Source organism: Macaca mulatta, chromosome 1 (assembly GCF_049350105.2).
Source record: "Macaca mulatta isolate MMU2019108-1 chromosome 1, T2T-MMU8v2.0, whole genome shotgun sequence".
Classification (NCBI taxonomy): domain Eukaryota; kingdom Metazoa; phylum Chordata; class Mammalia; order Primates; family Cercopithecidae; genus Macaca; species Macaca mulatta.
Genome location: NC_133406.1, coordinates 218873004 through 218898164, shown reverse-complemented (window position 1 = coordinate 218898164; position 25161 = coordinate 218873004). Strand labels below are relative to the sequence as shown.

The following is a 25161-nucleotide window of genomic DNA, read 5'->3' as shown; positions in this document are numbered from 1 at the left end:
TGAAAGCCTTTCTTCCGTCCCCACAGACAGAGCACTTGGGGCCCACTACACCCTTTCCTGCAGCTCTGGCACTCCTGTCTGCACTTCCGACTTGGCCCTGCTCTCTGGCCTTGCCCTGCTTTTCCCAGACATTGGGATCTCAGTCAGCCCTTCCAGCTGGTGCGTAGGGACAGCTTTGCCATAACCTTGTTGGCTACTGCCTGGGTATCCTGGCTCCTGGGATTCTCTGCTCTCCTACCTGGGGTTTTCTACTTTGGGTAGAGATCTGCCTGCTTCTGAGCTCTGGGTAGGGCCAAAGTCTTGGGGCACCTGCCTCAGCCCCCAACCTGTTCCATGTGAATTAGAGGGATCGAGCCACTCCTCGTTTCATCCCCCTCCTGCCCCCTTCATCTTACTGTGACCTTAACTGCCGTGACCTTCACTGCCTCCTGGGTTCCTGAAAAGGGAATAGTAATATTTCCAGTGAGAGTTGTCTGGGAGGGTAGACACAAGGAGAGGGAGAATTAGAGAAGGTGCGAGGGAGCTCAGGGCAGCAATTGAGGCGAGGGCATTTGGGCAAAGGAGCCAGCAGCTTTCTAGAAGAGTTGTTGCACTTGACAGATGTTCTCGTATTTAACACCCCAACAAATAGATTCTATTATTATCTAGCCCTATTGAAGTGTGTGTGTAAGCGGGTGGGACAGGCCCATTTTACAGATGAAGAAGTGAGGCTGGGAGAGGATGACGAATTATCCGAGGTTTTATCTAGTGAAGAAACGACAACGCTGGGATCCAAACCAGGTCTATCTGATGGCAAATCCTGGGACATTTGCATAGTCTAGAAAATGATCCACCATGGTCACCTTGACTTCTTGATTTCATTTTGTTTTGAGACAGGGTCTTGCCCTGTCGCCTAGACTGGAGTGCAGTGATGCAGTCTCAGCTCACTGCAACTTCTGTCCCCCAGGCTCAAGTGATCCCCACTCCTCAGCCTCCTGAGAAGCTGAAACTACAGGTGTGTGCCACCGTGCTACATTAATTTTTGAATTTTTTTGTAGAGGTGGAGTGTCACCATGTTGCTAACCTTGACTTATTTGCTCTTCTTGTACCCTCTATCCCCTCTCTCTGCGATTTTGAGGATGAGGTGTCCTTTTTTGTCCACCTGTACTCTAGACCGTGTCCCGGGACCTCCATTTGTCTATTATGCCCCTGCCCCCTATTCTTTACAATTCATAAGCACCCCTGCTGTCCTGAAAGCACTTTCCTTTAGCTCTTTACCCCGCTAAGCTTTTGGAAAGCTGAGCACTCAGCAGCCTCCCCACTCCTCGGCTGCTGTGAATTTGCTGCGGCGGGGGTCGGGGACAGGCCGTGGCCTGCTTTGGTAAGAATAAGGACTTCACTCAGTTAGAAGGGAGGTTCCTGAGAAGCCACCCTGGATCTCCCCATCAGCAACGAGTTCCCTTGGCTGTGGCTTTAGACTTGAGTTACATGAAGTTTTCCACCCAGTTTCCTTATTCTAACTGGGTTCTAATTCTGGAGTTTACCTGTAAGCCATAGTCCTTGGATTCCCATGTCTCAGGATAGAAGCTAAGTCCTTTTCCCTCGTCCCCTACCTCCCATGTCAGTACCCAGTTTACCAGGCCCTCTACTCAGTCAGGCCGTCATCCATACTCTTGAAAGATCTGACTAGGCCAAGGTTTAAGTAGCTGGTCATGACCCAGTGAAACGCACATGAAGAAGCCTTTGTGAGCAGGAAGTTTCAGAAAGCATGCAGGTAGGTTCTTGTGGCCCTCAAACCACCTATTAAGAAGGCAAAAGGGCCCCTATATATAGAATTTGCTACTATTTATCTGCTATTCCCATGACCTTCTCCAAGTCTCTTCTCCCTATTCTATAAAAAAAGTCACTGTCACAATTGCAAGATAAAGAAATAATTGTTTTATCGTGCATCAGACTATGTCATGGGGACGTCACAATGGCAAAGAGCCTAGTATAAAAATTGGAGGATGGGGTGGGGCAGCAGAGTGGGTTAGCAGCATCCAGAGCTGGGGTTTATCCAGCCCTAGGCCTCAGGGCATCACCTTTGCCTTGGGATGAGAGGAGAGTGGTTTGGGCAGGATGTGGACCTTCTGGCCAATTTCCAGGCCACAGTGAGGCCAAGAGGGGGTGGACTATGTAAGGGCTGTGCCAGTTCCCCCGGGACAGTTTGGAGCTGGGCATGTCCAAAGAAGCTCCTTGTCCTGTGGCTGTGGATTTCTTTGACCTCTGCAGCACTGGCGGTGGTCGGCCTGGGTAGTGGTTCCTAGAATCTGGTCTGATTAACTAGGTTGCAACCTTCAGAACCCCAGGAAGATCAGCTTTAGGAACTCCCTGGCAGGTGAAAAGGGCAGTTCCCATCATACCAGCATCCAACCTGGACCCACTGTTCTCTGCATGGGGAGAGTGGCTCAGCTCGTCTCTGGGAGGGGAGGGGTCCTCACTGTTCCCTCTCACTGGGTCTGGCCTCTGCTAGTGAGGGATAGTATTTTTCCTGGGCTTAGTGGACAGCTGAACAGCCAGCCAGAGGAGCAGTGGACCCAGCTGGGCAGCTGTGGCGACAGTTGGCTCAGCTTTCATCCACATCAGAGCTGGCTTGCTCCAAGATTATCCCCACGTTTGAATGTGGCTCCAGCACCTCACTTGGTTTTGGCTTCCTCCTTGTGTGGACACTGAGCAGAGATCTTGGCTGGGGGCCAAGGGTGTTGACCCTCTTTTCATGAGGGAGCCAACACTAGGAGGCACAAACCATAATGCCTGGAGAGGAGTTTCTGCAGGCTGGAGCCCATATTCCAAATCTCGGACGTTGAATTCAGCCACTGAACACAGGAGTCAGGAGCTTGGAGTCTGGGAACCCCAAATGGGGGATCACAGAGCGTAAGATCTCAGACCTGAAACTTAGAGCCCCAGTGTGGGGGCAGTCTGGAAACTGGGCTGACAGCAACTTCCTCTGGTGATTGGAAGCCCATCTGAGAAGCAGTTGGGTCAGGGGCAAGGTCTTGCTTCGTGCATGTCCTGCTCACAAGCCTGGGCGGGGCTCCTGATGGTTTGGCGGTTGCACAGGGTCAGGCCCAGGTTGCTGGTGCTGTCTCTTGGGAAATCTTGCAGTAACCATGGTACCTGGGACCCCAGGGACCCAGATACGCTGGGGATGGGTGCGCCACACTGCTGAGACCTCACTGTCAACCTTCCAGCTGTTCACGTCTTTCCTCAGAGCCTGTTCTGCCCTCAGGAACCATGTGGACTCCAGCTCAGCCTGTGATCTTTGACTCCTGCTGCTTCCCTGCCCCTTTTCCTCCAGCCAGAACTCCCCGCCCCAGGCTCAGACCCAAGAAGACCTGCAGTTTATGTGCCTTAGGGTACAAGAACCAAGGAGGAGGCTTGGCTGGAGGACTCTTCTGGCCCTACCTCTCCATCAAGCTTGCTGTGAGGTCTGGTGAGCATTGCCCTCTCTGCTGTCAGATGGGCATTAGCATTCCTGTTTTGTCTGCTTCCCAGGACTGTTGAGGCCATCAAGTGAGATGGTCCGTACAGGGCCTAGAACACGTAGTATTTGCCCAATAAATTGTGTTGAGTAAGATAATGGCAGAGGACTTTATTGCACAGCCCTTTCCTCCCTCTCTCTTGCACATGTGCGTGTGTGTGTGTGTGTGTGTGTGTGGTTTCCTTTTTCAGTTTCATGGAGGAACAGCACTGTGAAAGGTGACTCAGGGGCATGACTGCAAAAGCACAGCCAGGATCCCTGGTCCAGGATGGCAGCCTATATGCCTGCTTAGGTGGGTCTGGGGAGTGGTTAAGTTTCCTCCGCCCAGGGGGCAGGCTGGGCTCTAGGGTGGGACTTCAGCCTTCTCTTGCTCTCACCTCCCTCCTTTTGCCTGGAAGGACCCACAGAGATTGAACCTCTAGCTGTCCATGTGAAGGCTGAAATGAACCTCCTGCCCTTGACCTGGTATCTGCTTGTTCCCTTTCTCAGGGCATTTGAGAGACATGGCTTCTAGGCTCAAGCTGCCAGGAGTCCATGTGTATGTGTGCTGGAGAGTTGAGAGTTCTTTTTTCCAGAGGGTGTGACTTCCATCAAGACGGTACCTATTTTCCCTGCCATAAGGCCCCCTCTTCCCCGATGACATGGTCAGTAGCCATGTGGTGGTAATACTCCTTGTTACTCCACCTTAAGTCTGCAAGTAGAAAAATGGACACAGATAACAACTGAGTGGTCAGTGGCAGCCACATATGGGCAGCCAGAGGCACGAGCAAGGTCCCTTTGGTCAGTGGCGGCCACAAAGGCCCAGGCTTTGGGGAGGCCCTGGTTGGTGCCCTTGGGGTTGCCTGCCTGGTTTCGGCAATAAATAACATGAGGACCCAAAAACCAAACCAAAACAAAAAATACAACCAGTATCTCTTGGGGTAGGTGGTGGGAGACTGTTTAAATTATCGGCCTTCCCTGGGCCACTAGGTGGTTGCTGGCGCAGGGCTAGGCAAGCGGTCATCGGCACGTGTGCAACTCCACGAGCCGCTGGCACTGCCGGCACTTGACGAAGCAGCACCAGTGGAATTTGCAGCTGCAGCGTTCAGCCAGCTCCACCTGCGCCGTGTGGAAGCCGCGGCCACAGCACAGCAGCTCACAGCCGTCGATGGCCTTGGACGTCTTGTTGCATGTGCGGCCCCTCGTGCCCAGCACGCCGCTGCGCATGTCCTGCTCGCAGAAGTCGGGGCTGGGCTCCAAGTACACCAGGTCCTCATCTGTGTGCGGCTTGAACTGTGCATTGCGTGGCACCAGTGCCCTGGAGGAGCCCACGCGGCGTGGCTCCACCTCAGTGGCACCATCAAACTTCTCCTTCAGTGCGTGACCCACCTGGCGGAAGGGCGGCACGGCTCGCCAGCACGTCTTTACCTCACAGGAGCCTGACACCCCGTGGCACTTGCATTCCACCCGCATGTGTGTCAGGATGGCCTGTGGGAGAGGGTAGGGGAGAGGGGCCATCAGGAGATGGCAAGGGGAGGCGGGGAGGGGCCCTGGAGGCTGACAGTGGACTGTTGGTGCCCTGGGGCCGACGCTGCAGTCAGATTTGCTGTTGTACCTCCTCTTATGAATTATGCGGTACTGGGCTGCTAAGCAGTGTTGTGACAGGTGAACAAGGTACTGTCCCTGCACTTGGGGCACTGGGAGTTGATGAAAGAGAAGCACTAAGGGTGGTGTCCTATCAACAGTGAGTGACAGGTGCTGGGTAGGGAGAGCACTGCTGCATTTAACTTCTGTAGGAACCTTGGGGAGTAGGCATCCAGAAGGCAGGTGGCGTTATAGGCACACGATCTTCATGGTGATGGGGAGAAAGGTTCACATCCTAGCTCTGCTGCTCTTTTGGGGAGTCAATGTGTATGAGAGACAGGGATGGACACACATGTATGTATGTGTGTGGGGGGCCATATGTATGGAGGGGGCCACTTACCCTGTCTGTAACACCTGCCCGCCTGTCTGCACCCCCACATGGCCTGTCCTGAACCCCACTGGCCTACAGAGGTGCCAGGTGCTGGTGAGAGCCTGCACAAATGTTTTCTGAGTGGCCATGTGGGTGGGAGAGTATGTGAGGCCCTGCGCACGCTATCCCTACCCCGCTTTTGGTAGCACCATACTACCTTCCTGCCGGCCTCATTGTTGTGGAGGTTCATGAGGGCTCTGCTGGACGAGGCCCCCTTGCTTCTCTCCCGCACATCCACAAACGACTGTGAGAAGGCCACACCGTAGGCGATGTTGTCAGAGCATCCTGACCACTGGAAGCCTGGGGTGTGGTGGGCACAGAGAGGGTTGTGGTGAGTGAGGGCCAAGGTCATGCCCCCTGCCCTCCCACTCTGACCACCTCCTGCACCTACCCTGTGGGCTGACCCCGTGCACCGTCCGGTCACAGCCACACTTCTCCAGCTCCCCACTGCTGCACGCCCGCGTCACTGCAAAGGCCACACCTGCCGAAGAGATGGCGTACACGAAGGCCGCCTCCCGAGTCCCTGTGGGAGGCAGATGGAGGGCAGGGCTGGGTCCCAGGGCTCCTCCCTGCACCCGCCTTTGTAGAGGGGGAGGGGCATATGGGGCCTCCTGCTTGCTGGAGGCCAGAAGGGAGCAAGACGGCAGAAATCAGGAAGGTGCTTGTGCTTATCACACCAATAGCTGAATCTGCTTCCTTTACCAGAGCATGGCTTAGGGCTCTTCACACAGGCAGATCCTGTCATCCTCACAACCACCCCAGAAGGCAAGGACTGTTACCATCTCCATTTAAACAGAGTCTTGGGGGCTTTTCCGAGGTCACTGAGCCAGCAGATAGTCTGGCTTCAGAGCCTATGTTCCCAGCTCCTGTGGGAAGCTGTTCTCACTCCCTCCCCAGAAGGTTTGTGAAGGTTTATGGAAGACCAGACAGGCTGGGAGAGGTGAACTGGCTTGCCAAGGCTGCAGGTAGGAAGAAGGCCTGGACTATAAACTCAGGTCTGGCTTCCTTTTCTGGCCTGTTCCCCAGCTGGCCCCACTGGAGTCACCCTACCTTATGATCTTGCCCCTTCCTCTGAGACTGGGCCTGTTTCTGAAAATGTCTTGCTTCCTTAGAGTAAACCATAATAACAACAGCTTCTACGTAACCCCTAACCCCTATTGTGGCTAATTAGGAGATACCTATTACGCATAAGCCCTCCACCACTGGGGGCTTCATTGTCCCCCATTTTATAGATGGAGAAATGGAGGATCAGCCGGGGAAGGGATTTGGTCCCAGTCACCCAGCCAGAAAGCCACAGAACCAAGACTCAAGCACACGTCTGACCGCCTCTGCCCCATGACTTCTCAGTGATTCTATTTTGGTGCCGGCCCTCGGCCCTCGTCCCCTGCCTGAATGGATGTTTTTATCCTCCTAAGAACTGTGCCTTGGGGGTGTAGCTGTTGTGGACTCTCTTTCTGGAGGTGGGGGGCAGTGTGCGAGCTGGAGTATGCATGGCCGGCTGGGTGCGTGACCAGACAGCAGACCATGCTCCCCTCCTGGGCCCTGTGAGGAGGGCCTCTGTATGCTGTGACTGTCCTTCTGTCTCTTGTCGGAGTGTCTGTGTCCACAGGAGTGGAGGGGGCAGGCTTTGGCCCCATGGTTGGCAGTTACCTCTGTGACACCCAGGCCTGTGCTCTCGGCTGCCCCAGGGAGCAGTCACCGTGGTCAGATGGAAACAATCACCTTCTCTGTGCCCGTGTCTGTGGACAGAGGCTGTAGAGGCCGAGCACTGGGGTGGGAGGCAGCTCAGTCCCCGACCACTCAGGACGCCCTGTTCTTGGTTCGGCCCTTGAGCTGGCGATAGTGCCCACCACCCACTCTCCACTGCCCACCCTCCACCCTGGCTTGGCCATTTTGGGCCAGCATTGGGGGGCTTGGCTGGAGCAATGGAGCCTCGACAGCCTGAGACAGAGTCTTCTCCAAGTTAATCGAGGTTAATAGCAGGATCATGTTGGTTGGTTTTATGCTGTGGCCGCCCAAAGAGAGACGACTTCAGTTTCTGGTATTTCTGGTATTTCCAGGCCTGAACCAGCACAAATCTTTGCCCCAAAGACCAAGGGGGAAGGGAAGTCAAAGCAGGAGACGGGGCTGGCTGACGAGACTGGCGGGTCGCCTCAGCCTGGCCTCGCATGGTCCTTCCTCCTCTGCTGGTCTTGGCTCCCAGGCCACCCCAGCCCAACCCCAGCCCCAGGCTGATCTCCCCTGTGTACTGGGGGTCCCTGGGGTGCAGGGCCCCCAGGGAGGTTGCTCAGAGAGACCTCTGCCTCATTCCCCAAACCAACATTCATCCACTGAGACTCCCAGGTTCCTTTTGCCCTGGCTTTGGGAACAAGAACACTGTTTTCTCATATCAGGACTGGGCCTGAAGGAAGAGATTCTGGAAGGAAGATTAACGACCTAAAGCTTAGAGACGGTTTACCATGTGCTGGGCTCTGTCTAAGCACTTCACATGTGTTATATACTTGTCCCAACAACCCTAAGAAGTAGATACTTTTTATCCATCTTTGACAGATGGAGAAACTGAGGCACTGAGTGGTAAAGCAACTTGTCCAACAATACCCCAGCCAGGAAGTGGTGGAGTTAGAATTTGAACCCAGGCAGCCAGACTCCAGAGCTTTCAAACTTGACATTATTCTGCCTCCCAGAGGCCCTGAGCCCCTGGGAATACACATGCAGTTGATTCCACCTCCCACATATGGAGCCAAGAAGGGCTTCCTTAGGTCCACCCCAAACTTCACATGCTGTAGGACAAGCCCAGTTCTCTCTGTGGGTTCTTTATTGGGGGACGGTGAGCAGCTGGCCTCTGGGCTCAGCACAGCAGGCCCCAGAAAGCCTGGAAGATGTAGGCAAGCATCAGTGCCTCTAAAGCTGATGGCAGCTCCTCCAGCCTTCTCTACCTGGTTCTGGCTTCCAGCCCTTGGACTCCAGGGTGGTGGCCCTTCCCAGTTCCTCACCTCTGCCCAGGTGCCCAGGCTGGAGCCCTGCTCACTTGAGGAGGACCTGGCAGAGCACTCTCCCCAGGGGCCACTCAGACATAGAGAAAGAACGGTGGTCCACCTGGGTGGGTAGCAGCAGAGCTTCCCTAGCAAGGTGGCAGATCCTGCTCCCTGGCCAGGGACTTTTTGAGGGAGGAAGGCAATCCTTGCCTTGTCCTTTCCTGGGCCAGGGGCCAGGGTAAGGCAGAACTCTATGGTGACTTCTTCCGTTTTCATACAGCCATTTGCCCCTTCCCACACCCAGCTCATTTCTTCCTGCTGTTTCTTATTCCTAGAGCACCCCTGGCCCCTGATGTCACAGGTCTAAATACTGTGTGTCCTCTGGGTCCAGCCTCAATGCCACCTTTTCCAAGGTGCTAAGGCTGCTTGGGGCTGGGAATTCAGTTAACCTGTAAATCCACTAACGGCCACTCTTTCTGAGGGCCTGCTATGTGCTGTCCAAGGCTCATGACAGCCTTAGCAATGAGCTCTCTACAGCTCTGCTCTATAGAAGAAAAGGTGAGAGGCTTGGTGTCTTGCCCTGGCTCCCTCAGGCAGTAAATGGCCAAGTGGGGATTGGAACCAAGGCTTGTCAGACTCAAGGCCTGTGCCCTTCATAGCATATCACTTGTGAAGTCTTTCCCAGATACGGGAGAAGGAAGTAGTTAGGAGTGTTTGGAGAACTGGCTAAGGCTGAGTTGGACTGGCAATGAAGCCATAGGCTTGCTGATCCCCTGGGTGCCAGGGCAGGTATCTTGGTAGAGGTGAGGCCCAGCTGGAGTCCTGGGGAGGTGGGGCAGGATAGGCACTGTCTCCCAGGATAACCTTATCCCCCGTTCTCCAACCTCTATCCCTGCCCAGTCTGCCTTTCCAGATTCCTTTACTCTCTTGGATGTGCAAAAACCCACCTTTTCTTGAAACCAGCTCCAGGAAGCCCCTTTAGATGTAAGAGACAATACAGGATCAGGGAAAGAGCGAAGGTTTCAGAGCCAAAGTTGTATTGCATTCTCACTAGCAGTGTGACCTTTCTTTCTGAGCCTTCCTGAGTTGAGTGTTCTCAACTCTAACATAAGGATAATAATGCCACCCCGGCAGGCCAGACTTTGCACCTCTCTGCCTCCCTGCCCCATGTGGTCAGAATCAGGATGTCCCAAGCTTTATCTTCTAATTGTCTTGTGTGTGTCTGGCCACTGCAGCCTCAAGGCTTTCCCAGTGTGGGAGTATCTCGGGGGTACCTCCTCCCCAGATCTTCTGTAACTTATAGCATCAAAAGGCTGGGTCACAGAGGTAACCCAGGAGAAAAAAATGTTCTCCCCATCATTGGGTCCAGTGTGATGCCAATATTGAGGACAAAGGTGAGAGCACAGGTTCTAGTGAGGGACACCCAAGACCACAGAGCATTTACTTCTTAGGTCCAGGTGGTGCCACAGTTAGGAAGGTGTCCTAGATGGTTTAGACATGGGGAATGGACAGACAGGCCTGGGTTTGGACCCTCACTTTGCGATGGCCAGGGCACCACATGGCCTCCCAGCCACAGCAGTCAAACCCTGAGGGGGCCTTAGAATTCATCAAGTCCCTCGTCTCAGGATAGGGATTTGCTCAAGGTCGTAGAATAAGACACAGTAGAGGCAGAGGAGGCCCAGTGCTGTCTACAAATGGAGGACAGCAGGAGAAGGGTTGTTGTTACTGCCTTTCCTGCCTCTCCTACCCTGCCCAGGCACACCTTTGCCTGGTGCTATGGCCTCCCTCCCACCCTCACACCCGTTGGTTCATTCGATATTTATTGGTTTATTTGATATTTATCAGTTCAGTATTTAACAATTCATTCAATATTTATCAGTTGCCTATTATATGCAGGTCCTGCTCATTTAATATTTTAATATTTGTTGGTTACCTATTATGTGCAAGTCCTGTTCTAGGGCTTGGGATTAAGTAGTGACTAAAACACAGAGGCCATCCCTCATCTAGCCCTGAATACCTGCTCAGCCAAGAACCACCAATCCCCGCCCTCCCAGCTATGCCAGCTACATTACCAAATTTTTGGTAGATGTTCAGCCTAGAGCACACAGTTTTGCCCCAAATTACACACCTCCCTCATTGTTCATGATTATTTCACTGTCCATCTTGCCTCCAGGCCAGGAGCAGGGGAGGCTGTGAGACCTGGGGCAGTGCTGGCAGTGGGAGAGCCCCCCACCCCTGAGCCATGTGGGGGTCAGTTAGTCCTTCCTAGGCATCATCTCTCTGATCCTCACGGGAATCCTAGGAGGCTGGTCCTGGGGTGGTCAAGGAGGACACTGGGATTTAGAGAGGGCATAGACCTTGCCCAGAATCTCCCAGCCAAGAGTTGGCAGGCCCAGGGCTGGGGGTGTTACCGCCCTCTGCTTGCCAAGTCTTCTTTCTCACCTGTGATGTCGGAGAACAGCACTATAAACTCAGAGTGTCACGAGAATGACCTGATGTAATAGCACACCACAGGCCCTCAGCAAATGGGGGCTCCTTCTCTCCTCTCAGACCCTGGGGTGGGTCTGGTCTGGCCTGCTAGCTTTGTCTTCCACGTCTGACGCCATGACCCAGCCAGGTGGCTCATGTATGCAGGCTCTGGCCATGCCCCCGGTCCTGAAAGCTGGGCATGTGAGTGAGGCCCGCTTACACGGGCTGCTGTAGATGACAGGAGCTGGTGATGGGAGGTGTGTCTACACGAAGTGCTTCCCATGCGTGAGGCCACTGTATCTTCGTGACAGCCTCATGAGGTGGGCCTCCGTGTGGCCTTGTTGCCAGGCAAGGACACAGATGCTCAGGGGAGCGCAGGCACTTGTCCCAGGCCATCCTCGGCCTCACCCTTCCTCCATCTGCCTCACCAGCCAGTCCCTGGACCTTCTGAGAGCAGTGCTTCGCTCTCGGACCTCAGGAGGGACGAGCCCCTTTTCCTCTTAGTCACTGGAGACAAATTAAGAAGTTTCCAAGAGGAATTTTACTAGGGAAGAAAACCTCAAATGCAAAAAGGAGGAGTCTGATGCGTGGGCAGAGCTCAGCCTCCTTCTCCAAGTGCTACTGGTACCTGCCAGGTGTGACTGGCCTAGTCTCGGCACCTTGACATGTCCCTCTCCAAAGGGGGCTGGACATTCGACTCTACCACTCAGACTTTAGTCCAGAGCAGGTACCACCCAGGCCTAGTAGGAATCTCAGCGTCCCTCAGAACTTGCTGAGCCAGTGCTGGGTACCCCCTTGGTTCCTCCCCCAAAGGTAAGGAGGGCTTCTCACAGGGTCCCGAGTACCCACGATGACTTCAGGCCAGCATTGGCCCAGGCTACCCCCTTCCTTGCCTCTTTGATTCCTTTCCCCCGACCTGCTTTCTGTCATTAGATGACATCCACTAACTGTCTCCTCCATGCCAGGCTTTGCCATGTGCCAAGAAACAGGTCAATGAGCCATGACCCTTGCCTTCGAAGGGTCCGAGTCCTAGTGATGGGGGAGTGGAGTCGGGTGAGGAGATAAGCATTTCAGTCTAAAAGGTGTGCTAGAAGCAGCGTGAACACAAATGGTGTAGATAAAAAGATGTGTGTATATATAGAAATAGAGAATAACAAAGCAAATGGGTGAAAATGTAAGCGGTTGCTGAATCAAGTGAAGAGGATATAGGAGTTCCTTGTCCTACTTTTGCAACTCTTCTGTAAGTTTGAAATTATGATTCAAAAAAAATCCCACAGGAAGAACAAAGAGCTTTGGAGCCCAGAGGGAAGAGCTGAGAAGGTGTCGTGGAGGAGGGAACTGCTGAGCCCTCAAGAAGGGGGCTTGGGTGTTTGGGGTAGAGGATGTTGCATGTGCGAAGGGAGGAGTGGGAGAGGGTGACAGCCTGCCATATGAAACGCTGCCAGTCTATCCACCAATCTGTCCAAGACACACCTGCTCTGTCCAAGGGCTTCCCAGGCTCATGAGCTGCTGTTTGAGGCTGGTTCTGGGGCCCCATCGACCAGGCAGCCCTTCCTGCCTGGAGGCAGCACTGTCATCCTGGGAGATCCTCCACTGCCAGGCTAGGCTCACTGGGTCTCTGTTGCTTTTCCAGAGCAGTGATGTTCAGCAATGCCAAGCGAGATCATGCCTTTTTGGCCCCTGCCAGCTCTTAGGAGAACGGCTTCCAAATTTCTATCACAGTTGGTTTCCAGCAACATCCAAATGGTTTGCCACAAGCCCAGCAGCCCCGGCCGTCCAGGACCACAGGTGCCAGGAGAAGGGTTGGCCCAGGCAACCCCTTCCTGCTGCCTGAGCAAGTCAAAGGGCCCTGTCGATGGTTAGTGACTCGGAAGTGTCAGTTTCATGCTCAGGAAGTAGAAAAAGGGGCCCATAGTTTAGAGAACTTCCTCGAGGGCAGGAGCTTGGCTGGCGACCTCCAGAGGAGACTTCCAGTTCCATAGACCGTTCTCTATGCCCTGGCCCCCCTGTCTTTGGCTTAATGCCATCTCACATTTCTGGTCTCAGCTGAGGGCCAGTCTCCTCGGAAAAGCCTTCCCTGAGCATCCCAGCCCCAGCGAGGGGTGGTGTCCACTCTGTGCTCCCACAGTCTCCCCTGGCCCCTTGATCACAGCGTTTCCTTGTTGAGGGTAAGACCACAGACCTGGTAGCGGGACTGCCTGGGGTTGAGTCCTGGCTCTGCCACTTTCTAGTTCTGTGACCTTGGGCAAGTTACTTAACCTCCATGTGCCTCTGTTTCTGCACATCCCTGTATCTCAGGGCTGGCCGTGCTGGAGGTGCACAATAAGGTTGGTCAGATGTACCAAGGAATGGGATGGGCCCAGATACTGGAAGCCAAGTGCTGGGGTGGGAAGAGCAGCGGGCCAGGGATCTAGAGCCTCGGGTCTAAGCCCTGACTGCTCCTCTCCCTCTGAGGAACCTTGGGCAAGTCAGTGCTGTTCCCTGCCCGAGCTTCAGTTTCTTCCTTCATTACCTGCTTACACTTCCAGGAGGCCATCACTGGAAACACGGCGTGCTTCTCAGTGCTGCCCCAGCACAGAGCTGCCATCTCTTCCGATGGCCCCCATCCCACATGCGCCTCCCATCTGGATCATCCTCCTGTCCTGGGCCCCCAATGCTCTGCATCCTTTATGCCCTCACTTGGGCCCTGTGTTGGTTTTACTTCAGAAATGACCTGGAATAGCCCTGTTGCTCACAAGCATCTCATTTCCTGCTGGGCCCACGCCCTGGCACTGCAGGCTCCTCTGCAGCCCTGCACGCCCTTCCCTCACCTTGCGTCACCACCTTGCCGAAGACGGGCAGGGAGTCGAGTGTGGAGCAGTTCCAGCGCCGGTTCCGGAACTGGTACTGGCACTCCTCAATGGCCAGTTGGGCACCGCGACGCACCGAGTCCATGACTTCCAGGTTCCGCTTGCACATCTGCACCTGCCTCTGGATCAGGCCCTTGAGTTTCTCACACGTCTCCTCCTCTGAGATGCTCCCCACTGACGATAGCTTGGCCAGGTACCTGGGGAGAGGGTGGCATGTGATGCAGAGCCCACCTCCTCATCTTTCCCGGCCCAGGACCAGGCCTGCGCTCCAGCCTGGGTCTCTGGGAACTGACTCGTCCCAGTGACTGGGCCTGGCTGCTGACTTCTCTCTTGATCCAGTTACAGGCCCTCCTGCCCAGCTCTAGGGGCACCAAGGGAGTGGAAATGCTGTCTTCCACAAAAGGCCTCTATCTCAAGTTAGGCAAAGCAGGCAGCAGCAGTGGGAGTGAAGCTGATTGAGCCCCTATGGGATCCCTCCCTGCCCCGGTGGCCCCCGTGCCACTGTCTGTGCCAGGACGTCACCCCAGACCTGGCTATGGGATCCCACTATTCCTTGCCGAGATGCCCTCTAGCGAGGAGGCTGGAGCTGCTGTCTGCCCAGGGTCTCTCTTTCCCTGCCCTAGGCAGGAACCCCAGTGATCCTTGGCCCACCTTCTGGCCACAAGACCAAGTTCCTCACTGCCAGCCACATCCTAGGACCACCAGATGGAGACCAGTGGCACTGTTGCCACCCTTTGGAGGTGGGACAATGAGGGCAGTGACGGGCTAGAGGTCTAGGGATGGTCAGGATATGGGTGGTGGTGGTGAGAGTGGGCGGCTGTATGGAGGGTTCAAAAGCCAAGTGCAGCATGCTCTCTCCTCTGCCCCTTGAGTTTCTATGGAGATGGAGCAATGATGGCTGCTCCTCAGAGGGTTATTGCGAGGATCATGATCTCAATGAGAGGAGTTCTGTGAAGGTGCTCCGGGACCAGGCACATACGGGAGGGGGCCTGTGAATGTTTCCATTTCAGTGGAGGACGAGAGAGAGCACCACAGTTACAGGTCACCGACTAGGTGCCGTGCACCATGGCTGCACTTCGCCCTGTTGCATCCTCACCCCAAATCTATGAGGTGATCATGCTTATGCCCATTTTATGGATTCTAAAATGAAGAGGGTGACAGGCCCAAGATCACACAGATAGCAAGTGCGAGAGCTCAACTTCCAATCCCTTCACACCTATAGGTCTTTCTCCTGCCTGTCCTCCTTCGTGGCATTGAAGGGGCCTGGGAGGCCCTAACTCATCTAAGGACAGACACTCTGTGATCTGGGTCAGGAGGCAAAGAGACTTGAAGCAAGACATAAAAGTGCTCACTGGGATTGGAGCAGAGCTGGGGAAGGGCCCTACGAGGGAGAAGCTGAACCGCTCTTGAGGGAAGGGAAACATGCATTAACTGAGCACTTATTAAGTGTCAGGTCTTGTTCAGAGAGGTGGAGCGACTGGCTCAAGGTCACCCAGCTCTAAGGGCAGACCTGAATTAGAGCTCGGGTCTGGACACCCCAGAGGCTTGTGCTCTAACCATTGCCCCTCAGCCTGCCCTACCCTTCCCCTGAGTGTCTCTGGCCAGGGCCAAGTGCACATAGTAGGTGGACAAGAGGCAGCCTCTGGAGAGGAGAGCTGAGTGGTGACTCTGGAAGACCCCCTTTCCCATCTGGTGAGTGGGAGATGCGTCTGATCACCTCCCAGGGAAGGGCTGCCTTCCAGGTTCTTGGAGAAGCAACAGAGTGCAGAGAATCACACCTAAGCAATGTTCCCCAACAGGGGATCTGGCCCAGACCCCTCGTTTTACAGGTGGACACACTGAGGCCCCAGAGATGGAGAGGGGGGCCTTCCCATGCCAGAAGGAGGTTCCAGGCCTGGCTCTGCCTTCAGCCTCAGCCACACAGATTGGAGTTTCCTGCTGCCCCAGACTCTGCAGCGAGCCAGGCCTCCTGCAGGGGCTTGCCCAGCACACTGAGTATCCCAAGCGTTGGGGATCTTCTGGAGGTGCCAGTGAAGAAGCTGTTGCATCTTATAAAGGAAGCTGCGCAAATTTCTTGTTTGAAGAAGGATAAAGGGAAGGTCACTGCTCTCTGGGCCTCAGTTTCCTCATCTGTAATAAGAGAAGGGGCCACTGGTTCTGTCTGAGTGAAGGAACTGCTGCCTGGAGCAAGAGGGATCTGTGTGTGAGAGATGGCCTGACACTGGCCTGAGGCAATGAGGCAGGAAGTCACCATTCCTTTGTTGAATGAGGGAATGAATGAATGGTGACCAAATAGAAAAGCAAACAGAAAGTCCTATTTACAGGAATTCTTTCTAAAGATAAGAAGAGCTAACTTCTATGGAACTTGGGACTGGGCTAAGTACTTTACTTTATTGCATTTAATCCTCTCAGCCAACCAACTCCCACTTGAAAGAAGAGGAAGCTGAGGCACAGACATTTTAAGTAATTTACCTCATGTGCAGGGCCATACAGCCGGTGAGGTTGAGCAGGACTTGAACCTGGCGTTTGCCTGGCTTCACAGCCTTGGGCAGAGACAGTATTCTCTGTGCGGCTCAAAGACTAGAATTGACACCGTGGCCAGAAGCTGCTGGGAGCTGGGTTTATTCAACCCAAAGATGCTAGCCAGGGTGCAGTTGGGGGGCTGTCTCCCTATCCCTGGAGGTTTGCAGGTGGCAGCTAAATTTTATTTGTCAAGTATGTGAGTTGGACCAAGTGACGGTTCTTGAATCTGGCTGTGCATCAGAAATGTGTGCAGGGTTTGTTGAAAGTGGACGTGCCTGAGTCCCAGTCCCAGCGGGGTTTGGTGGGCATCTGAGGTTAACTTAATGTGCCTTAGATACAGCTGGGAGGCCAGGTAGGCGCTGGCCCCGAGAGCAGTCTGTGTAAGTATGGGTGATGTTTCCTTCTCAGCCATAGGGAGCTCTGACTCAGGGACGCCACTGCCCTCCTCACTGTGGCATTGATCCCCAGGATGTTCCTTTTCCCGTGGCTGTGGAGCCTGAGCCTGGTTTTCCTTATCTGTAAATGGAGATAACGGTTCTCACCCAGAGGGCTGCTGAGAGGAATGCCCGTGATTTGCTGTGTGATGCACCTGGTTGTCAGCTGGGTGCATCCTAGATGCCAGGTAATTGTGGGGGCAAGTACACAGCGCGGGGCAAGTGCGAAGTAGGTGGTATCAGGCCAAGGACGGCCAGCCTCCCCTCCCCACCCCCCACATTCCTGGTCTCCCAGGGGCCTCCCCGCCCCTCCTTCCTATCTACTTGGTGGTTCCCAGAGGATGCACAGACTGGTGGTGTCCTGACAAGGCCCAGGCAGGGCTCGGAGCCCCTTGGAGGGAAGACAAGGGCAGGAAGGGGGCTGAGACGCAGCAGAGGCTGTATTTGGAAGGGGAAGGGCCCACCGGCTCCTCAGCCCTGCCTGGGCGCTCTCCCGCCTCTGCCCAGTCAAGGGGTCGCCTGTGGAGCTAGTCCCACCTGTTGCTCTTGGCCTGCAGGGGGCGCCAAGAGCCCGGCTACTGGCGGTGGGCCAGGTCCACGTTCAGGAGGCCACAGGTGTCCCTAGGTCGGGGCACAAGGAATTGAGCCTGACGTTGGATCCTTTCCTGCTCAGACCCAGGCTTGGCCTCTTGGCAAAGGGTGGGGGCCCTGTTTGCTCTGTCATGTGGGGGCACAGAGCTGGCCCATTCCCAAGTCAGCCTCTGCTCCCACAGCGTGCAGCCAAGGAGGCTGCGTCTGGCTGTGCTGGGCCCTGGCCTCTGGTCAAGGGAGGCACCCAAGGGCACGGGTTCTCTGGGCGAGGTGGCGGGGGGGGGGGCAGCCTCTGACCCACCATGACCTTGGGCAAGTCCCTGCCATACTTGGAGCCTGTCTCCTCATGGGTACAGTAAACTGGTGGGTCCATATGGCCTTTCCCACTGTCAGAGTAGGTGAGCCTCCTTCTACTGGCAGGGTGGGGAGTGGCTGGGCCTCAGGGGCCTACTGGCCCCGTGCCAGGCTGATAGATGTGTCTCTGCCATTGAATAAGTAGTGAGATGGACCAGGGGAGCCACCTGCATCCCCCCACCCAGGCTCAGAAGGCAGCAAGGGCTAAATGACAGTCGCAGGGGCTTAGGGTGAGCTGCTGGGCTGCCGTGGCCGTGAGTCACTGGGCCAGCTTCCAGGAAGGAGCTGAGCAACCTCTTCCGTTGGCACCAGTGCCCACCCCCAGCCCCTGCCTTCATCTGGCACAGCAGCTGTCCCCTTCCATACACACGAGGCCCAGCCCCACCCCCACCCCTGTTCCCCCAGACCACAGGGTCTCGCCCGGGCAGGGCTGGGTGCCAGGGCTGGAAATGGAACTGGGCACCGGCTCTAGAGAGTGAGAACCCCAGGCATTACAGGCTCTCATCCACAATGTTTCTGCTTGCCCGTTTCAGTATCTAGCTAGCATCTGGCCCCATTTTACAGATGAGCAAACTGAGGCTACAGAGACAAAGCAACTTGCACAAAGTCCCACAGCTAGAGCAGCGAGTTGCAGTGCAAACCCAGCCCTAACTCTCAACTCTGTTTCCTCTGTACCTGGCTGTGGATATGCCCCATTTACCTGCTGAGAGGGCTAATACTGCCCTTGGTGCCTCATACAGAGCACAGTGCATAGAAGGTGTTTAATAAATGCCTGCAGCAGGGATGTAGGGCTCTGTCCTGATGGGGTTCCCTCTGCTTGCCTCTTGGCAGAGTGCTCAGGATGGGGAAGATAAGGATGAGGGAGGAATGTGGGGGCTGCTGTGGTCTTTTGATCTGCTGAGGGCCTGGACACCCATTAGGGTGAGGCCTGATTCGTCCTGGACACCTCAGGAATCCCCTTCTAGCGCCCTAGGGTGGTTCAACCTCAGAGACACGTGTGCCATCCGCTGACCCTGGAGTTGGACCAGGCTCAAACATGGAGTGCACCAGCCCTTTCTAGGGGTGACAGAGAGCCAGGGCATGATGGGTGGGCTGGGCCAGGCTGTGCAGGGCGTTGGCCATCCCTGAGACTTCTCCTGTCCTGGCTGCATTACCCCAATTTAGGTTCCTTCCTGCCACCGTGGAGTACAGGCTTAGCAATTTGCCACCTGCTGCCCCGGCCACCCAGGACTCTAGCCATGGCCATGTCGTTGATCAGGTTACCCCGCCAGCCCAGGCCGCCCCTGCTGCCGCTACCAGCCAGCTCATGCCCTGATCTTCTCCAACGGGGGCTGCAGGTCCTGCAGGCTCCTCCCAGGAGGCCCTCCCTGAGCCCGGCCCGTGCCTACAGCCTGCAAGGCTGGAGGGCCCTTGCCCTGCCAGGGAGATCAGATCCTCTCAGCCACCTGCTGTTTTCATTAGAAACTAAAATTAGCTGGGCTTGTCCCAAGCTTTTCCAGGTTTGCTTGCTTTTTAAAAAAAATATACAAATTCCTAGAGGAAAATCTGCACCTCTGCGACTCCTCCCGGCTCTTACGCTGTGAGTCAAGAGGAGAGGGGACGGGAAATAGCTGGAGCGTTTGGGAGGCCAAGCAGACCAGTGTCGTGGGTCCCGGCCCTGCGGGTGTCCAGGTGGGGGCTGGGACGCCGGCGCAGGCCTCTCTGCCCCCTCCCTTTGGCCTCCCTGCCTGCCTGGGCCACATTTAGAGCCTCCTCAGGAGCGGTCGTGCCTGTGATACCAGGGAGGAAGGAGACCAAGGGGGTGGGAGGGGGAGCCGGAAGAAAACGGAGTGGCTGCTGAACAGAGCCGCCTTGGGGGATGTGGGCCAGTGGGGACAAAAGTGACCACAGTCCCCATCCAGGACTGTGTTCTTAGGGGGATGGTGCCTGGTTTCCCAAGATGCTAACCATACCCCCCACTCACTTTTCCATCTTTGAATGTTTCTATAACCACAGTCTTGATATCCTGCTGTCCTCCCCCTGACAGTGCCTTAGCCTTGGAGACTCTTGTCCTTTGGCATGGCAGGCAGTGCAGTAAGGACACGGACCAGGAACTCCTGGGTCCAAATCTCATCTTTGTGTTGCTTGAAGCAAGTTAGTGAACACCTCTGAGCCTCAGTGTGTTCATCTGTAAAGTGGGAAGACTGGGATTCCTGCAGGCAGGAGGCCTAAATGAATGAAATGTGTGTGCAGGAGATGCTCGTCCCTGCTGCAACATTGTTCTAGCAGCATCATCAAGATGCTTACTGCCATCAGTGCCGTCACCACCCCTCCCACTACCTCTCCCAGTTCCTCTGGTCGCCCCTCTGCTGCACCCCAGACCAGACCCGTGCTGGCTTCCGCTCATTTGTGTGTTTTCTTTGCTTGACTCTCTTGGCCCTCTTAGGCCTGGGTTCCTGGTCTTTTTTTCAGCTGATCATGCCTGAGAGGTGGGACACGCTCCCCCAGGGTACAGTGGGTGACCTTAGCAGCCATCTCAATGGCAGGCTTTTGACAGAGTCTCCAGACGAAGTCTGCAGAGTTTGAGAATGTGTTTCCTGGCGACCGTCAGTCAGACCCTGTGAGGCTGGGGAGTGTGAGAGACGGGTGGAGGGGTTGGTGCTGCTAGGACATCAAAAGCTGGGACACTGGGGTGAGGGCAGGGACAGTGGTGTGCAGGACAAGCTCAGGAGTGTCAAGGGGACTTGGAAACCATTTGTGGACATAACAGAGTAGATGCATGGGACCTTCATTTATGTTCTGCAATCAATAGTCACATGCCTCAGTATGTCTTTAGTGCAACAGCACAGGGCTGGCTACGCAGGTGTCTTCCCCTCTGTTTTGCAGATGAGGAAACTGAAGCTCAGAGAAGCATATGTTTGAGGCCGTGCGGCCTGCAGTGGGAGGTCAGGATTTGAAGACAGGTCACTCTGGCTCCTAAGCCAAAGATGATCCAGGGTACTGAGGCTTGAAGTTTGGCAGTCAACAGACAGTGACCTGAGGGAGGAGGCCTGATTCTTCCCTTGATGGGTCTTTCTAGAGCCCCATGTCTTTTCTGAACTACAGCGAGGTGTCTGGGCTGTGTCAGGAGTAAGGGGTGTGGGGACAGATGTCTGGGTGGTTATGGGGCTGCCTGGACAGTGTGGAGGCCTGTGGTCTCCGTAGCTGTTGGGGCCACAGAAGAGCTGCTGCCACTGGTCCAAAACCCCTGGAGGGGCAGGCTTTGGAGACACTCATGGTGGTTTGCAGGGCAGTGGGTGCTGCCTTCACCTCTCAGCCTTAGCATGGTCCTAGGTCTGTCAAGGCCCAGGCCAAGTCCTCTTGGCCTCAGGTGCATTTCCTCAGGTGGAGAGAGAGAACGGCCTCCCCTGGAACCCAGGCCTCCACTGCCAGTGCACACCACTCTGCACCTTCGGGCCCCTTTCCCTCTTTCCTGTCTCCTGGGACCCCTTGCTCCCATCTCCTATCCTTGGAAGCCTCAGTGCCCTCATTTTCTGACTCTTAGTTTCCCAATTCTCATTACTTCCAGTATCCTGGCACCCCAGCCCCCTGCATTTCACTCCTGAGGGCTCTGTGTCCCCCACTTCCTGTTTGAGGGATCTATGTCCCCCACTTCCTGTTTGGGAGCCCCCCACCCCATTTCCCATCTCACTGTATGTGTTCCCAGGGAGCTGGTGGCTGCCTCAGGGCCACAAAGTAGACGGTTGGACCTGAGCCTGGATGGCCCCAGAGCTCTGCCAGGTGAGAACTTGCCTTCTCTCCCTGAGGCAGGTGTGTTGTTGGGGGGGGGTGGGTGTCAAATTTAAGGCTGATCTGACCTCACCTTGTCCCCCGACTTGCCAGCAGAGAGCTCTTCCTTTGCTAGACCCACCCAACCTGTGTCCCCATAACCTTTCATGTCCTGTGGCCACTGACCCATTGAACTGTCCTCCCTGGTGGGCTGAGAGAACCTGGGGGTGGGGAAAGAGGAGACCAGGTGAAACCCCAGCCGAACTGTCCAGAGCCAGTGCTGGCCTCCTGGAGTGAGGCTCCCGATTTCTAGTGAGTTCCTCGGCCTTGGGGGATACCTTCCAAAGGTCCAGTCCTGGGAAAGCCTGTGGCTGAACCCCCACTCCTGCCCCAACCAGGGTGGGGCTCATGCCCCCAGCAGATAATAACTGGCTAGGGGTACGGGGCTGCAGGGCAGCTGCCAGTGGCTGCAGGGACAGCTCTGGGAGACCTGGGATGGAGTCCTGGTTCTACCACCGCCATGCTGTATGGCCCTCAGTGCCCAGCACAGGGCCTGATGTGGGGAAGCGCTCGACATGTTTGCATGGGGGCATCCCAGGCCCTCCCTGGCAGGAAGGCTCCCCAAAGGGGTTGAGCTGAGAGAGTCCCCAAGAACCCCCTCACTCTCATGCCTCGAAGCTTGGGTTGCCGGAACAGCTGGGCACCTGACCCAGAAGGGGCTACTCTGCTGTCTCCAGCACTTGGGGAAGGGTCTCTGGGGCCCAATCCTGGGATTTCAGGGCTTGTGTGTGAACAGATTGAGAAATAGGGTCTGAAGGGACCATTCAGAGTCATCGCAGGGAAGGGCCCTCAGGCCCATCAGCATTCCCGCTGTTCTAATGGGCCTCCCCGAAGATACATATGAGCTGTCCGAGGCTCCTCTCCCCTGGAGGACGCATCCCTTCCTCCTCCCACCTCCCTCCCGCTCTCTCCTCAGACCAGGTCCCCTCCTCTGCGGGGTCTGACTTGGCAGGGAACTTTCAGAACACAGTTTGGTTTCAGTTTGCCAGGACATGGGGGAGGGGGAGCTGGTGGGGTCACGGCAGGGAGCGAGCCGTCCCGAGTTTGGCTGAATCACAGAAGATGCAGTTCAGGACTCAGAGATAAAACCTGGCAACTCCTGTGGAAATCTGGAGAGCAACCCTGGGGTCGCAGCTCTGCCTGCAGCTGCGCCTGCTCCATGCAGTGGAGGGGTGACGGGTGGGCCCACGGCAGGCAGCTGTCACCCCACCCATGGCTCCCTGGCCAATCTGCACCCCACAGGCTCAGCCCAAGCCCCTCTTCCCAGAGGCAGCAACAAGAGGAGGCTTGGTGCAAATGCTCAGCTTTCCAAGTGTACCCACAGGGCCTGAGTTGAGCGAGTTTCAACAGGTTTGGGGAGCACTGTCTTGTCAGATGCTTGCTGCGTTGCTCAATTGCTAATCCAGGGTTGAGGGAAGAAAGTCAAACCATCGCAGACAGCTGGGTCGTGACTGCTGCCTGAGCCACCCCCTCGGGCACAGCCTGGTCTTGGGGCGCTGCAGTGCTGGCGGAGAAACACTCAGCCTGGCTCTCAGGGTCTGTTCCAGCCCAGGAGTGAGGGGCAGAGCAGCAGATCTGGGGGGCAACAGTCACACTTCCTGTCACCCAACTCTGTGCCTTTTAGTATCACCTGAGCCTCAGGGCAGTGGAGCAGAGCCTTCCTCCTACTGCAGGCCTTTGAAGAGGGGCTACCATTGGACAACAGCTGAGAACCCTCTGAACAAGCCCGCCTTTCATTCATCCATCAAAGATTGGCTGAGCACCTAGTACCCGGCAGGCACGTGCCAGGCACTGTGAGATATTCAGAGGTGTTTATGCCACAGCCGCGGCCTCCAGATGTTTATAACCTTGTAGAAGCAGTAAAGAAACCACACGATTAGACTAGAGTTATATATAATACGAAACGGTTCTATAGGCGGGGGATGAAAGCTGTAAAATCTGGACATGGGAGAGCAGTTCCAGTCCTGCTTCTGATTTGCAGAATGACCTTGGGAAAGTCATCGCACGTCTGGGCCTCTGAAGTAGGGCTGAAAGTAATCTACGCTCCTCTCCTCTGAAAGTAGTTGTGGTGAGGCATGGCGGGGAGGGTGTGTGGTTCAAACAGGGTAATGGTTGTGAAAGGTCTTTGTAAACCACCGATTCTTGGGGGAATGATTTTGTGCCCCCAGAGGACATTTGGCAAAGTCTGCAGACATTTTATGTTGTCACCTGGGGGGATGCTACAGGCTATCTAGACGGTAAAGGTCAGGGATGCTGCTAAATATCCCACAATGCACAGAAAAGACCCACACAGAAGACGTATCCGGTCCCAAACATCAGTGATATGGAGGTTGAGAAATCCTGGTGTGAACTGTAAAGTACTGGGAAGGTGTTTGTGATTGTAATTCACTGCCCAGGGCCATGGAGGAGCTCTAAGGAGACGGGTTTTTGACTATTTAAGGGGAGAGAGGGATCTTTAAAAGCTGGGAATCAGGGGGACACTTCCTGGAGGAGGTGGGCCACATCTTTACCTGCGTGGCTGGCACTGCACATCTGGGCTGGCTCTGCCCCATCCCTGCCCCAGGGAGTTGTGCCCAGAGTGTTGGGCTTCACTCCACCAAAGACCAAGGGAGATATAAACTGCCCCCCCCAGCCCCTGGGCAAGCAGGCTCAGGGGAGCTTGGCCCGAAGTTGCACACCAGTGGGGACTCAAAGCCAGTGGAAAGCATGATGCGTCCTTCACTGCCCCCAGGGCACTGAAAGGTGCTCCCAGCAGCAATTCCTCTGCCCGACATGATTGGCTTGTGAGCCAGGCTAGGTCTTCCTGACTCTGGGAGGCTCCTGCGGGGGCCCTTGTTGAGCAAGGGGGTTGCAGCCTAAGATCCTATCTGTGTTAAATCAGTGGATCTGGGTGGGACAGACTGGGATAAACAGGACTCGGGAGCAGCAACCTGAAGGCCCGTTTTCTCCACCACCCTTATCAATAGGGACGCGGCCCTGTAGCTCCCTGACAGCAGCCCTTGCTTCCGGCAGCTGCCATGGCTGCCATTTCCATCAACGTGCCTGGCCCCTTGCCAGTTCGCCACATGTATGGGTTCACTCTTTCTTACCAACCACCATTGTGCACCATTTGCATCAATGGGCTCCATTTTACAGATGAGAAACCCGAGGCTCAGAGAGGTTAAGTAACCTGTCCAAGGTCACTCAGCTGGGCAGGGTAGAGCTCAGTTGGATCTCAAAGACCCACTTCTTGGCCATGCCGCTGGCCTGCCTCCGAGTGCAGCATGGCCTCCCTCCCCTCCCCCGTGGGATTCTGCTAGAGCCCCACTACCCTCCTCTGAGAAATCCACAATCCTCAGACCTTAGCTTATTTATTCCCTAACCCTCCCCAGTACTTCCATCTGGGGTTCAGAACGATCTGCTGAGGACTGTGGCCCCGAGGGAGGAAGGGGCCACCCAGTATGTGGCCCAGAGCTGGGACTGGAACCCAGGTGTCCTGACTCCCGGTACAGCCTCAGTGCAGGGAAGAGGGGACATTCAGAAACATTGCTGAGCTCAGGTCTGTGGCAGGGTAGCCTCCTTAAGGGCAGAGCCCCAGCCTTCCCCCAGGGACTCTTCATCCATCCGGCCCTCCCTCAGTGGTGTGAGCCATCACAAGCTGTCAGCCGGCTCCTCCGGGTGCCAGACA

The 25161-nt window shown here is 55.5% G+C and overlaps 1 protein-coding gene across 4 annotated transcripts in view; it reads right to left on the bottom strand.

Moving 5' to 3' along the window:
- Positions 1-1902: 1902 nt before the first annotated feature.
- Positions 1903-25161, bottom strand: part of WNT4 (Wnt family member 4) — a 26420-nt gene continuing 3161 nt past the window's right edge. For all 4 annotated transcript variants that reach the window (XM_001100814.5, XM_077970692.1, XM_077970686.1 and 1 more), the window contains exons 2-5: positions 13747-13982; positions 5884-6015; positions 5650-5792; positions 1903-4966 (exon numbers count right to left, since the gene is read on the bottom strand). In XM_001100814.5, coding sequence (XP_001100814.1) covers positions 4499-4966; positions 5650-5792; positions 5884-6015; positions 13747-13982 — 979 coding nt within the window. In that variant the 3' untranslated portion in view covers positions 1903-4498. The remainder of the gene's footprint in view (positions 4967-5649; positions 5793-5883; positions 6016-13746; positions 13983-25161) is intronic.